Source organism: Phaenicophaeus curvirostris, chromosome 7, assembly GCF_032191515.1.
Source record: "Phaenicophaeus curvirostris isolate KB17595 chromosome 7, BPBGC_Pcur_1.0, whole genome shotgun sequence".
In the NCBI taxonomy this organism is placed as follows: Eukaryota; Metazoa; Chordata; class Aves; order Cuculiformes; family Cuculidae; genus Phaenicophaeus; species Phaenicophaeus curvirostris.
Genome location: NC_091398.1, coordinates 17,879,322 through 17,895,413, shown reverse-complemented (window position 1 = coordinate 17,895,413; position 16,092 = coordinate 17,879,322). Strand labels below are relative to the sequence as shown.

The following is a 16,092-nucleotide window of genomic DNA, read 5'->3' as shown; positions in this document are numbered from 1 at the left end:
CAGCAGCACTGCGCTTCCCCACTCCCTCATCACAACACAGCAGACTAACAGTTTTCTTTCATTGAAAGGAGTAGTTGTTGAACTGATATGACTTAAGTGAGTAGGGACAAAATCTTTCTGGTTTGCTCTTCGATGTAGTTTGGAACTGTTCACTGGTACATGAATGCTCTAGGTATTCCTTGTCTACTAGTTCATACTGTAGCTAGTTCATCCAGTATCTCTTAAATAAGAGAACTGTAAGATGTTACCTGAGCAGTACAGACAAAGGATGGCAGAATAGACAAAAGGAATCACACTAGATAAAACACAAGTGATTCTAGAACAACCAAGGACACTATATAGCATCTTAATAGACATTTATTCCCGTCATTGGAGTTTTACTTTAGTAACAGTATTTTTTCTATTTATATTAATGGTGGTGGTTCTGTAGGACTAATGGATAAGACATATCCTTTGCCTGAGGAGGTATATTCTGTTTCACAGTGGTTTGTTTCTTGTTGGGGTGGAAGAATGCAATATCTTTTTCAGAAATACTGATCTGGTTGTGTCTGACTGTGGCTTACTATACAGCAAACTTTAACTCACTGGTTGGATGACTGAGACCCCCAAAATACTTCGCCTCTTTGCTGCTTTTTTGGACCCTCCTGGTACCTTCAGTTGACTTCCAGTAGAGTGAGTTAGTTTATTCAGTTAAAGGAGTAAGAAAAGGAGCAGCAACTAACTAGGATTTTTCTCAGTGTAACTGTTGCACATGATGAATTTGAATCACTTGACTGTAAATGTAACTCATATAACCTTACTTGATGCTTAGTAACAAGTTAACAGAGTAGAGGCTGGAAGAGATGAAGGAAAGGGAAAAGCTTTTAAAAAAAAAAAATTGCTGGTCTATATACATGTTAAAGAGTATGTTGTTCTAAGAGTATGTTTTTACCCTTTACTACTGTGGAAAAAGTTATTCAACTTCATTTCAACTGCATTCCTTCTGAAACCTGTTTAGTAGTGGTACTTCACTGCAGCTAATTAGTAATAAAGAGGTATATCGAAATTAAATAAGGCTTTTTTTGAGTTAGTTGTAAAAATACAGCTCTTGGCTGCTACTGCTGAAATAAAGCCATACAGAAAGAATCACTTCATTACTGTTAAACCTGTAATAACTCTCTACCCATTTCCACTGGGACATGCTCCCTGCTACATGTTTAGAAGTTATTTTTCTTCAGTAATGCTTTTCCCAGCATCGAGATTTTCTGTGGCATGCTGCTGATACAACTGTTTTGAGAACAGCGACATTTATGGTCATCATAGTCATCTTCCTGCTTTAATACATGAATAGTTGATCGAATATAAATGTCTCTGTTGCTCAAAGCATTTAAGACCTGTTCTTTCTTCAGCCTGGGTAAACAGCTGTTATGACTGTCCTGATTTTTAACAGGAGAAAAAAGGTGATAATCTTATTTCAGTGGCCTTGGGAATATTTGTCTTGTCAAGGAAAAAGTTGATTATCTTGGGATTAAATTTTTGCAAGATTTTTTTCCCCTAGTCTTTCCTCTTAGATAGAACAACACCTAATAACCAGAGGACCTACTGTGAGTTTGATACGTAAGATCTGGTTGCTTGTATTCTAGCACATAGGCTATGATGTAACGCAAAGTTTTCTCTCTTTACAGTTTAAAGGATTTGATCCCAACGTACTGTGTGTAGCTACCTTGCTCTTTGAAGGTGACAGAGAGAAGGTTCTTCAGCATGAAAAGCAAGTCTATGATATTGCCACCAAGTTTGGGTATGCTTTTAAAAACTTTTTCATGTGAAGCTGGGAATTAGCTCTCCAGGGAGAATAGGATTACCATATTTTTATAGTGACTACTGTATGGATGTATTCTCAGTTTACTATTGAAGTGGCAGTTGTAAATATCTCTTCAGATTATGGAGTGAAAAGAGAAATGCAAGGAGTTAAAGGTCTAGTTTGAGCTAATTTACCATTTCTAGTGAAGAGGACTGTACTATTTGCAACTCATGTGACACAGCTTAGAGACAGCCAAACTTGCACATGTGTTTGATAATCAAAGTATTATTTTTTTATTTCCTTTTGGAAACTAGTGACTCTGGGAAGTTAATTAAACTCTTGTTAATTGCAGTGGTTTGGCAGCAGGAGAAGATAATGGACAGAGAGGATATATGCTGACATTTGTCATTGCTTACCTTCGGGTAGGTCACCTTTTGTCTGCCTGCTGAACCTTCTTTTAATATAAAAGAAACAGATGTCTTGTTGAAGATGCTTGCTCAGAAATTTAAGTGCAGGTTACCTTGGATGATATCTCAGACTTCTCCCAGAGGTTCTAGCCATTTCTGATTAGTGTTTACTCATGGAATTTCATGTGCAGAACACCATAAAAGCATTAATTTACACACTTTATTAGAAACTATTTTCTTAGTGTGGGCAGAGAAAATTAGACTGACGAATCTACTAGCAGTTGCTAAATAAACCAGATCAGACTTACAAATCTACAGGCTGAATGCAGTTGGGGGCTGGGAGAGTACTTCAGATACTCATGTACTCACTTGATTTTTACTCTTCTTTAGACATCTGCTTGTGGCCATAGTTCAAATCAGAATTCCAGGACAAATGGACCCATAGTCTGAACTATTGCAACTGTTCATATGAATTCTAGTCTTGCTTTGAAGAGATATTTTTTTTTTCAGAGAGTATGCACATTCCAAGTGCTGGATTTTATTTGAGTATTATAGTCGGGGGCAAATCATTGAGTTTCCTTTATTTCAGCAGGCTATATGTAAAATGGGCAAAATGTTTGGTTTTATTGTAGTGAGATACAAATTACTTTCCAAATAAATAATTCTTCAAATTAAGTATATTTCAAATTAATTTCAAATAATTACTTTCCAAATAAATAATTCTACTAGGTATTGTTTAGCACAGTGGAGCTCTTGGCTTGACGCTATAGTGATAAAAATATGATTTGCTTAGGCATACTGACAGTCTGACAAGTTGGCTCACTATAACCATGACATGTAAGTGTTTGTCATCTGTCTTGAAAAGAGCCACTGTATTTTCATAATTATAAAATAATGTCACTGGGACAGATGGGTGGTTTTTCTTACAAAAACTAAACTTGATCAACTGTTAGCTGTGTAGCATACACTGGGATCCCAGATGTTTATGCTGGATGTTATTAACAATTTCCTTTTTCTGTTTGTTAGGACCTGGGCCTGGATTACTACGTAGTAGGAGAATCATTTGAGACATCTGTTCCATGGGATAGGTAAACTGTGATAATTCTTTAGAACTGCTTAAAACTTGTACTTTGTTTCATTCCTATTATTCATAAGCCATGCATGCTCATGGGGAAACTTAATTTAATTTAGGCCTTAGGTGTATTGGAGGCTCCCTGATGTGGCTGAAGTTCTGCACCTGTGTTCTTTATAAAGTTGCTAGTAAATTATGCATCAGGATTTTATAAATGCGTTGCATGCAAACATTCAATAATATTTCTGCTTAGATTAGCTTACTGTCACAAATTCAGGACTTGAAATTGCCCATTTAGGAAGCTAGATAATGGTGACAACTGTTGTGTGAGCAGCCACACGTGTGGGGTCAGCAGTATATTTCAAACAGAAAAGCTTGTAGAGGAGATCAAAGAAATTATTTAAATATATTAAAGTTTTTTCTTTTCCCCAATAATGCAGGAAAACGAAAGCTGAAAAGATAACTTTTGCCTAAGATTAAGATCTTTTTCCTAAGCTTATTTTTATCTGTTAGCTGTGATTGAGAAACACTTGACCACAAGAAAGTTTAATACTGGAAGTTGACTTGGGTGCTTCTGTCCATTTGGTAAGACAGAAACCTCTTAAGCAGAAGCTAAGGAGACTCAAATCAAAACTTTGAAGTATTTATTGCAAAGTGGAAAGTGTGATGATAACCACTGGCAAGCCTGAATCCTTGCTACTGAATTTAGTGGTGGCAAGTTCCAGCTTTTGCTTTGAAAATTGGCATATCTTAAATGGGTGGCAGATATTTGAGTACAACATTAAAGCAAAAGTACTCTTTAATTTACTTTAGCTTTTTAGATTTAAAGTATGCAAATTGCTTGGTCACTAGTTTGTTTTGCCTCTCCCTCATTTCACAAGGGAATGAAATCTTATCTAAGAATTTAAGAAAATATTTAACATCGTCCTCACCAAAGCAAATGCTTCCAAAAATTTTTCTACTTTGACTTACGAGAACTATGTAATTTTCCATAAATCAGTTAGTTACATTGTTCCTGTCAGGCTGAAGATACTTGAATAAAATATTTAGCTTTACTTGCTTATTCACTAAATGAATAAATTTCTCTTGTGTTACTTCTGTCAATCTACAAAGTAGTTTTAAATCTGTGTCAAGTGTCTTAATTGGAATTGTACGCTGTAGCACTGGAGAGCTTTGTGGGAGACCATATAACTGAAGAAATGGTCACTTGAAAAACAGTGATTTCTTTCAATTGTTCTAGCACTTCGGGTGCACCTGCATCTGCCCTAGAAGAAACAAAATATAAGGCAAAACAAATATGGCTTGTGCAAAGGTTTAATAGCTCATTGCCATATTAGAACTGTAATATTTCAAGCTGTCAAACTAGTACACAGCTGGAGTATCTTTAGTTTTGGCCTCACAACATACCAAAGGTATGGTATTAGCAGAGTATAAAAGGTATTGGAGTTCTCAAGCTTTCTACTGCAAGCTGTATTTGTCAGCTACTTTGCAAAATATACGTACAGAAGTAGGTTAGTCTATTTTCTGTTGAACACTTTTGACTCCTTTTCTTTATGGAAAAGAGCTTTCATTATATACTTTGCTTTGAAAGTACAAAAAACCAATACTGGTGAAGTCTTGAGGAGGATTGTTCTTAGAACATAACCTAAGCTAGTTAAACCTGATTCTAGAAGGCAATCTTCTGTTTTACTAGGTTATACTTTTTTAAAAAGCTTACCGAAGCTGTGGTTTTTTTAGGGACCTATATAAAAATTATATACATGTCTTCTGTTACAGGGTTTTGGACCTTTGTAGAAATGTAAAAGAAAGGATAGTAAGAGAATGCAAAGAAAAGGGTGTTCAGTTTCCTCCTCTTTCCACCTGCAGGTAAGCCATGTAACAACCTCAATAATAACTTTTCTCGAATCTCCCATTAGTAAAAGAACTAAGGAAGAAGTCATTAAACTTGCTAGCTAGTGGATAAAGTGTATCTATTAATAATATAACAAACACTAGTAATCTTGACCTTCTTTAACGTGAAAGTGGGTTGTGTTGAGTGGTTAATTCAAGGCATTAGTAGCACTTGATTTGTCTTGGCACTTGCTCTTGCTTATGTGCATGAGTCAAGTGTAACAACTTAAGAGCTTCAGCTGTCAAAGTCATAGCATTGAATCACTCATGAAGTATGAGCAAAAAAGATGTAAAACTTTAAAAAAAAATTGATCCCCTTTTAAATAAGCTATGTAATATTAGGAAATGTGTAACCTCACATAGTAGCTGGCTTAATACCATAAAGCTTTGTTTGTAATGCAGTTCTCTTCAACAGGGTGACACAAACTTATGATGCAGGTGCATGTGTCTACTTCTACTTTGCCTTTAACTACAGAGGAATTAGTGATCCTATTCATGTCTATGAACAAATTGAGGTAATGTATGTAAGAACAATAGTTAAGGGGGAGGAGGAGAAGCTGATGTCCCATAAAATATGCTGAACCCATTGGCTGAGCTAACTAAATTTCGCAGGAAAGTTCTCAAAAGTCTGTTTGTAAAGCTTTGATCATTAGTACCTAGGAAAAGAGGTGCACACTAGTAGTGCATCAGCTGGAGGAAAGACTATCAGGTAACTACTTTAGACATCAGTGAATGAATAATTATGACTGAAGTATATAGAAGGTTTACCTGGAGTTTGTTATTGAATGGCAGAAACAGCCAAGCATAAAACTGAAATCCATGGGAAATGAGACTGTTTTAGTTCCGCTATTTACAAAGCTACTTCTTTCGCTTAATATTCAGTCCTTAAAATACATGGTAAAACTATCAATATCTTGTTTTTTTTCTTAATGCTGCATGTAGAGACTAGTGAATGTAAGGGGGTGTTTCATGCTGTTTTGAAGAATTAACTGTCATGGTTATTTCTCTTTGGGTCTAGGTAAGCCCTGGTCTAAGTCAGCTGTGTTAGACCAGTTGTAAATTGCTTTGGCTTTTACCAGTACGCTCTGGACTTACTCTTCTTTAACTCTTTGGCTGGTGAAACACTGTCCTTAACTAGTTAGGGGAAACTATTTTCCTTGTTGCCTTGATATCTAGACATAGACTATGGCCAAACCGCTATTCATTCTGCCTTTTGGTTCATGTGCTCAGACTTCAGGACCAGAAAATTGCTTATAGGAATGTGGAGAAGTAGTCTGTGTGGATGACTAGGATCTCATTCTTCTAGGATCTTATTCTTTAGGGATTTCTCTTGAACTTCACAACTGGATACAAAGTTTTATCTACTACTTCTGAGGCTTCCATGCTGTTGAATCTAGGGCATTGGAAAATGTAATACTTAAGTTTCAGTAAATAAGCACTCTAATACTTAGATGCTACCATTTATTGGAAGTAGTTAGCAGTGTGATTGCCTGAATGCATGTCTTCCCTTGTAGGTGACTACATTTAAGCTAACAAAGTGAGCTTGCCAACCAAGTAAATGAATCTTGGCAGACTGAAAAAATCTCTTGACTGCATAGATGTTGTTATATACGTTATTCCTAATAAAAGTACACTTCTATGAATAAAAAACCAAACCAAAACATTTGGTGCTTGTGCTTAGGAAAGCTTCCTTTGCAGCTAAGCTGTCTACTCATAATTGGAGCTGGATGAAAAAGAAGATTCTAGAGCTTGAAAGTGTTCATATATTTCTTAATATAAAAATCTAATTTTTTTTTTTGCCACAAACATCACGTATGAAAGGATTGTCAGTTGTAAAGTGCCTCAACCAGGATTTTGGGGATCTGAGTCTAAATTTTGGTCTGAATAAGGATTTTGAATCACTCTGACAAGCCTGTTCTAAACCTTCTTTACTGCTATTTCCTTTTCATTAGTCGCTTAACCATCTTCCAGATGAGCATCGCAGGCACTAGACTCCTCTTAGTTTCAGCAAGGGGGAAGTGACTCAGAATATTCCATTCTGGAATAATATATTTATTGTAACAGATGCCTTTTTGTATTTATTGGCTTTGGTAGGGTTTTTCGGAAAATCCCCACTTACATTTATCTTCAGACTGAGATGTTTACCTGCATTGTTTGCCCTAATTACTTCTGAAACTTTTTATACGTCTGTGTAAATGAGCATGCTAGCAATCATTTAACTAAAGCCAATCTTGTGTACTTGCTGTTGAATAAAATACCTCATCTTTCCAATTTAGAGAGCTGCTAGAGAAGAAATACTTGCAAATGGAGGAAGTCTGTCGCATCACCATGGAGGTAATGTTCTCAGTCTAATATTAGTCTCTTTGATTTTAGTAAATATTAATGAGTACATGAAATAGTTTGTAATAGAACTTTGAAAAATATTTCACAGGCACTAACTGAAATTACTGAGGCTGTGGGAGGGGGTGGGAAACACCTGACAATCTTTTAGAAAATTCCCACCTGTTTGTCAGGATTCCAGGGAAAGTGTCCTTAGACCTAGTTTGCTCCATGTCAAGTCACATATTGTGATGTATTTATGAGGACCAGCTTCAGACTTTTGATGGGAAATCTACAGGCCATCCAAGCTGATCACTTTGTCTTAAGCAACTTCTGCTGAACCTTGTAGTGGCAAAGTCAGTTACAAAGGCCTCAGATGAGAGTTCTTGAGTTTTAAGGCAGTTTAGTGTCCCTTGTGGCCAGGTGAACAATGTTAGTCCTAATTCCAGAGCACTTAGTGAATGTATCCGCACAAAAGAGCTAGTGATTTTAAACTGGGCTGTGTTGCCATCTACCATTTATTGTGATTGATATTATGTGAGTATTGATATTACTGTCTAGCTGTCTGCTAACTTCTGATCATTAAGTTTCCTCCCTTGGAATCTGGCAATTACTTGCCCTGAGTTACTAGCCTCTTTGCAAGTTATTATTTGCTTTTATAGTACATTTAAGAACCGACGCTATGTATAGGTAGCACTTCGTATACCCGATTCTTTCCAATGCTTTTCCCAAATATTTAGGTAGTTTAATTTGATTGCGTGAGTCCTATATAATGCTGTGAACTTGGAAGCCAGGAAGACTTGTTGTGAAGTCAGTTTGATTTGTGTAGCTATCTTCTTTAAACTGGTTAACTTAGGGTATTTTTTCTTTCTACTCTCTTGGGTCATTGTCTGGCCACAGAAATAAGAGCGAAGAGAAACAAGTCTAATGGTTTATAACAAGATTAAAATTTTCTAATTCTAAGAAAGCTCTGCACGGGAAAACCAAAGGGCAGAAGCTGTGCTTTTCAACTTCAAGAAGTCTCACGTTTTAACTTTTAGCTAGGGCTGTTTTCAGGCATCTAGGTTTTATAGAAACAGAAATGAACTCTGCTTTAGCAATATCAGGATATTGGAAGATGTGTAGGTGATAACATGAGTGAAAACAGTTTCAGTATTTTTTGTTTAATATATTTTTATTGTGCTCTGATTAAATCTTTACTATAGTGGTATAGTGGACGAGTCAACTCTTGCACATAGTACACCAAGGGGGAACTTCGCATCCCATTGTGCTATCCCCTGCTGTGGCAGCTGTATTTTACTGCGACTAGCATTTCATCCATTTAACTTGTATGCAGCTGGAGCTTGTCACATGTTTGGATGTATTTGCCCTCACCATACGAAACCTTTTTTATGGCATATGTTGAACAAGAAAAAAAATTCTTATGTAGCATTTTCAAACCCTTGGTACACTTGAACTTTCTGGTATGGAAGACTTGATTTTTATTAGACTACTTATGCTCCCATTGTATGCCTGACTGCCTGTTATACTGATAAATAATTTCTGTTCTTAGTGCTTTTGTCTGGCAGTTCATTGTGTTTGATATTAAAGATCCATTTTTTTCCAGTGCTTAGTAGATGTGCTGCTAAGAATTAGCCTAATAGTATCAGTTTTATTTACTGACCTTCTGGCCTTGTCACTCTTAGCACTCCTAAGACTAGTCTATTGTGTGGGGTAAAAGAAAATACTGGTGCAATTTCTTTTAGTATTTGTCTTGTAATTGTGATTAATAACAGTTGTTTTCACTATCTGGAAACAGGCAGGCCAGTTTGTCTGCCTGCAATCACACTGTGATAAATGGAGCTATTTTAACTCTGGTTTTGTGTATCAAAGAAAACAGATGTAGTCTGGGACTTGAGGCTATGGGAAATACAAAGCCTACTTAAGTCAATCTTCATGCACTCCTTGAGTGAAGAAGTGGTCATATATGACAGTTTGAGATGCATAAAGCTCTAAATTACTTTACATCTGGGGAACTACTAACTGCAAATAGACATGTAGCTACAACCTACAGCAAGCACTGAAATCATGATACTTTTATGAAGATTAACAACAGAAAGGCTTCACTTTGGATTCTATTTTAATCTCAGTATTTATTCTCTCCTCCCCTCCTTCCAGCCTAATTAAAAATACTAACTTTTATGCAAGACTCACTAAAAGTAGCAATACTTCAAGAAGATCCTCTCCCCTGCCCTCTCCCCCTCGTGACTGTTGAGACTTAAAATGTATAAGAAGCATAACTTTTATTTCTCAATGGATTGCAATATGCAAGAACAACATTCCAACAAAGAAATTGCAGAACTATGTCAATACCAGCCTCTGCCATTCTCTAATGCATCAGAAAGTGATCCTTATAGAGGAAATTACCAGATTTTTTTTAATGATCCTGGCAGTGTTGCCTAAATGTGGTAGGTCTGTTTCTCACTAAGTTTGTTGTGAACAAACTGCTGAAAAGCTTCCTAGTAATTTTAAAGCAGGTTTTAATGTGTCACTTTGAAGTGGTTACTTAGGCCTTCTTTTTTCCCTTTTTAACTAATGCTGTGACATAATTTGTGACTTAGTAAAAGTTTTTGAAAGGTATTCAGGAGTTATATCCCAGTTGTAGCATTCTTTGTCTGTGTTCCCTACATGAAACTTAACAATCCTGGCTACACTTTTCACCTTGCCTTGACTGTGTCTCACATTTAGAAAGGGATGATGTGATCTTTGTACACAGCTTTGATCCGTCTGCTTTTCTGGCCAGTGCATATTTTTAGATTTGAGAATCATGTAAGTAAGGGCTGCAGTTCATTTAGCATTTGAAAAGCATCATTAGGAATTACTATTTTGTGTTAGATACAAATATAAGTTTAGATAAATGATTCTTCTAATCATTTAGAGCAAGGCCTTAAACCATCTGTATGATGTGTCACACCTTGCATTCTTGGATTTGTTATATAAAATACATGCTTTGTTGTATGCATAAAATAGCACGTGTTGGGAAAGTATCAGAAGGTACAACTGGTATGTAAATACGACTGTGACCCTTTTAGGGTACAGTATCAGAAGGGAGCTGGTTGGATTTTAGCTTGATCCTTTCTGTATTACCAAACTAAAACAGTGTGAAACTTAGATTGTTTCCCTTGCAGGGATTGTTCTAACTAAAAATGGTTACTTAAGGAAATAATTATCAGCTTGCGGGTTTGAAGAAAATACCCCCATTCAGTCGCTTTACATAACAGAACTAATTTTCTTCCCCTTCCTAAACAGATTGACTAGAATAAAGTTTAATGTAGCCTGGGCTCCGCAGGTTTAGGTAGAATATAGATTTCCTGGTAGCTGAGGTAGGAAAACTAAAACAAAAACCCAAACAACAAAAATACCCCTAACCCCTAAACACACTCACCCACCCTCAAACAAAACAAGAAAAAAAACCCACCTTGATTTGATTCAATTGCATAATTGACACTGCAGTTCATTGCAATTCTTTGACATTAAGAGGCTGTGTCTTAAGCTATACACTGCAGTAATTACCCCACATAAACTACAAAATCTACAATTCTAATATCCATATAGTATGGGGGAAGCTGAACATACTTTTCCCACCTAGAGCAGAAAGGAGTATCTTCTTACCTTTAAGCACTAGAGACTGATCATACTTTCAGCTCAAAGCTAGAGCTTCCTCTAAACTGTGGCATTTTTCAAATGTGCAGTAACCTTATGTGAAATAATGTAATAACACAGTTGTATTTTCCTCCTTGGTATGTTGAAAGTCATCTTCAGTGCCTTTTCCACCAAATGAATACAGAGGCCTTTGATTCATCAACATAGATCTTGCAAGTACTTAAGTTGTTTAGATAACAAGTGAAAATGTGCTATATGTTATGGTAATTGTAAATGTTAATTATGTAGTAGGCTTCGGATACACCAATCTAATATACTGCAGCACTACTATGGTATTAGATTAGTACACTGAACTTTCTCAGTATTGCAGAGTTCTCTCTGGAAGAGTTAATAACCCATTAAGCAGTTTAAGATCAGAGGGATTCTTTCTTTAGAGACAGTCAGCTTGAGGAAGAGCACGCAAGAGCTGGAAGAGCCACATCCTTCTTACGACCTGCTACTGTTTCTGCTTTTGCAGAGCTATTGTTCTGCAATAACTGCCTTTAAGTTGAAGATGCTGGAGCACAGGAAGCCTAAGGCCATGTGCAGTGCCACTGGAGCCTATTCTGCATGGGTATACAGTTATTCCTGGAATCTCTCAGCTACACTAAAACTTCCCTTACAAGACTGTTCAAGAGTGCCCAAGTACTTCATCTTCCAAAAGTGAGAAAAAGAATTGCTGCTTGATACTTGTTACCTCCAGCCTTAGAAACCAGATTTATTTTTTTGCAGCCTTCCAGATACATCTTCAAAGATAAATGCTATGTTTGCTTATGAGCTAGATGAGCTGTACTGCAATTTTATCTTCTTTGTGGCCAACAGGTAAATGATGTCCATCTAATGCACTACTCTGAAAAACCATGCACACAGGGAAGGCGTTGTCACTTTTGGCAGAGAATGTAACATCAGGGCATGTTTGCTGAGTTGTTTTTTTTCAAGGAAGGGGGAGGGTTTTACAGGAGTGGCAAGTGTATTTTATTCCTGAACAGATTAAAAGGGTGCTAGAGGCATGAACAACTTTCCTAATGAAACCAGCTAAGATCTGGACCAGCATGTATCTGAAATGAGAAAGTTACTTATCCACCTCACATGGTTTTTTTCACACGTGGATTATAGTGATGGAAAAATTTGAAAATACTCCAAAAAGTGTTGGGACCGTCTTTGAGAGTTGCTACCAAACAAGCTGCTTGGCTTTCTGATATGAAGTACATTGTATGAAGTAGAGTCTCTGCCACTAAGGTGTGTGTATTCTGTAATAGACTGGGCTTCAGCTTGAAGACTTCTGGCTACCTAGCAGTGAATGTTCTAAGACATTAGATGGCTCAGCAGAGCTAAGGAACAGAGTGCTTGCCACTTGTAAAACTTAAACTAAACTAATTCTGTCACTCTTCATCTTGGATAATTAAGGTGCAAGATCAGGTGTCCTCAGAGGAAGATTATGCAGGAAGGAAGGGCTGTATTTGTTTCAGTTAGGGCAACAAGGATTGAGTGTAACAGTGTATATAGCAGAATTGACAAGTAGTTACGTGTTAAGCTACTACAAATTGATTGTACAATGTTATGCTGATCTGAGAATCTGACTAATAATGTGACGTAGCATGTAGAATCCGGTGAATTTGATCGGTTTCTAACTGAGAGAAGTATACTGGGCTGAGAGCCTGTAAGTGGTAGATGCTTGGATAAAATCTGGTTCTGAGTACTGTCTCCTGTCAGGTGTATATAAATAGCATGATCTAGACCGAAAACTAAGAAGTCTGCTTTCTCTAGGCTGGAATCCAAAAGGTGGTTTTATCTAGTCCATGGTAAGACAAGACTTAACTAAGACTTTTTACTGTTGGGAAAGTTAGGGCTTCCTTGAGCCCAGAGCTGTTCTTTGGCTAGGCCTAGAGTGGAGTTAAGCCACTTTGCCACTTGGATTTAGTTCTGTGTTCATGGGAACATCTTTTACTATTATGACGTTTTTCTTCCCCATTTTCCTTCTCATCGTCAAAGCCAATTGGATCATCCTGTGAAGGAGGAACAAAATATTATAGACTAGCACTAACCTGAAGTAAACCAAATATAAACATTGCTTTTCTAAGTGGTACTCTCATCTGCATAGAGCCTTTCCTTCACTTGGTCCATTTTCCATGCAATCAGATGGACCAGCATAGCATTCTAAGAGTAAGACTGCTTCAGTGCTTTCTCTAATATGAAACCTTGTAGCTGAAAAATCCATGTATATCTTCTTAGCATGAACAGCAGGAGCAGGGGCTCAACCTGCTTTTATCAAGGGGTTAAAATATTTCCATTGTACATGTTTGTGAAGGACCACTGGTAACTAGTACAGCTTTTTTTCTTTCCAGTTCACTAATCAAATGTATGTTAGATTTATTATTGCAAAAGTATAAACCATAGAAAATTTGACAAGATAGATGTGTAAATTATCACTTTGACAGAACTAATGATGCACTCCAAGCACCTTCTGTTTTTCAGCACTTGGTGAGCGACTTCATTAAATATGCAATGACTGTTTGGTGCTGCTCAGACAGTAGTTCAGTTCCTTGTGGAATTGCATTATTACTGGAGGTGTAAAAGAGGCAGGCATGCTAGCTGTTGGGCATCCTGCTGTGATTCTAATGTGCTCCATCTTGTCGGAGCAGTTGTTTGCAGTCTTTTCAGGACAATTGCATCCATAACCACAGGACACATTCACTGGAACTATATTACAGATAACAGTTGAGAATGATAATGAATGTTCTTCAGCTGCTTGTGTAAGAGTCAGTGTGAGTGACTTGAGTGACTTGAGGTGTGATGGTCAAGCCATATCCGTGATTCTTTATGTAGTAGTGGCATTAAAATATCTCCAAATAAAATTCAACTACATCAGCTTGCTCAGTCAAATCTTAGTGATGGTATGTTTATACATAGTTGTTTTTTTTTTCTTGAGCTGGGCTGCAGAATGCAACCACAGTTCCTGCCACATGACAAATTCTTTTGTCCTTCAGTTATGATCTTTGCTCTTGACATACGTACTGTTAGTAGCTGTTTCCTAACACACTGCAAATTTCATTCTTTCTCACATTATTTGCTTTTTCTTTTGGCATTGTGACTAGCTCATATTCCTTAAGGTATAAACAAACATACTCTGTTCTCCAGAGGCATCCTTGTAATTTATTATTCTGATGACAGTTTGATGGTTACCCTGAGAACAAGGCACAAAAGATGGCTTGAATTTAGCTTCAGATACTCTGAAAGCATCTGTCTCTCAAACCTTTACTATATCACATCATACTGACAAATGGGTTGTGTTTAAGGCTGACAAGTTAAATACTGTAGTCTGTTTAATGAAAAAATGTCCTTTATTTTGAATGATCTGTTAAATCAGAGTTGATGACTTGGTTAATTAGTATGTGAACGCTCGGCCATTTAATAAGACTATTGTGAAATGAGTTCTTAAATGGCTGGTGTTTCAGCTTGGCTTTCTATTTGGTATATGTTGTGAATATCCTTTTTTTTTCATATGGGAAGCTAAGCTGTTGTGTAATAGGAGCAATTACGAGCTCATCTAAAAGTTTTTATTTAAAGTATTTTGATGGTTTAAAGTGAAGTTTTAAATATATTTTTTTTTGCTATTTACATTAATACTGTTGATTGTTATACTTTTACTTTAAAGCAATCAGGAGGTGTGGGGTTCTGCTTTTTAGGATTTTTGTAGTCTTTTTAGGCTCTTCAGTTTCTCAAAATGAGTTGGGTGTCTTTTTAAAACTTATTACCGATTCCCTATTTTAATAGAACATGTGATTCTAGCCTAAGCTTCATCTAAATTTCATAGTTTCTAAAGAAAGTAGACAGTGTGGAACACAGTCTTCCTTTGGGAGTATGCTGAGCTTAATGAGCTTGATAGTCTGGTGGGCTCAATAAATCAAATAAAGCAAAACATTCCTCATTTTTGAATAAAAGCATTTATCACACAGTGTTTATTCATTCATGGTCACAAGATTGATTGGCTCCTAGAACCCAGCCATATATTGAAACGCTGGTTTTGTTTTTCCAGTAGGCAAACTGCGGAAGCACTGGATGAAGGAGAGCATCTCAGATGTTGGCCTTGGAATGCTGAGATCTGTTAAAGAATATGTGGACCCCAAGAACATCTTTGGAAATAAAAACCTTTTATAAAGCCCTGCACATGATGTACTAAAACTTCTTCAAAATTACTGTTGAAATTCCTCTGCTTTCATTGTATTGATATCCCAGTAATCAAATATAACATAGACTAAACTTTAAAAACTAGTAACGCACATTGATTTTTGCCACCCCCTTCTCTCCACCTTCCCCCCCAATAAAGTGTAAACTTCACTGTTAATGTTTATGGATTTTTACTTACAACGCTGTTAAACTCTCAAACAACCCACTGGGCACAAAGTGTTTTACCAAGCAGGAAAAACATGTTTGGTTTCCCAAGTTCAGATAGGCAACACAGCTGACAGTGTTTTCAATGCTGGATGCTGCCAGATGTTTGTTACTAAAGCATCCCCTGCAAGGAGAACAAAGACTTGACAACAGTGTTTTCTGTAGAAGCGGCTGCTCAACCCAGAGTCTCTTGCTAAAAGAAAGCTGCTAGGAGACAGATGAGAACACCAAGGAGTACTTCACTATCCTGAAGGTTTAGGTATGTAACAGACTTCTAACCAGTAAACACTTAAAGTACAAATATAGGCTTTGATCAAACGAGACAACGTAAGTCAAACTACTTCTAAAAACTCAGTAGTTTCCAACCATAGTACTATTGGAAAACCTTATGCAATTGAGCTGTTCTAAGTTGTATTTGCATTGCTGGGATAATATTATTGACTGACATACAATTAATTTTTGTACAAGGGACATTTTTCACTGTATGTTGAAAACAGGTTTGTAACAAAACTTTGTCTTCATCTGTACTTCAGTCCTAGTGCGTATGAGTT

General features: G+C 36.8%; 1 protein-coding gene across 1 annotated transcript in view; it reads left to right on the top strand.

Moving 5' to 3' along the window:
* AGPS (alkylglycerone phosphate synthase) overlaps nt 1–15,494 on the top strand; it is a 50,711-nt gene extending 35,217 nt beyond the window's left edge. Inside the window, exons 14-20 of the mRNA XM_069861006.1 lie at nt 1,665–1,777; nt 2,133–2,202; nt 3,214–3,275; nt 5,036–5,125; nt 5,565–5,664; nt 7,426–7,483; nt 15,186–15,494. Of these exons, the coding sequence (XP_069717107.1) occupies nt 1,665–1,777; nt 2,133–2,202; nt 3,214–3,275; nt 5,036–5,125; nt 5,565–5,664; nt 7,426–7,483; nt 15,186–15,307 (615 nt within the window). The 3' untranslated portion in view covers nt 15,308–15,494. The remainder of the gene's footprint in view (nt 1–1,664; nt 1,778–2,132; nt 2,203–3,213; nt 3,276–5,035; nt 5,126–5,564; nt 5,665–7,425; nt 7,484–15,185) is intronic.
* The last annotated feature ends 598 nt before the right edge of the window (nt 15,495–16,092 follow it).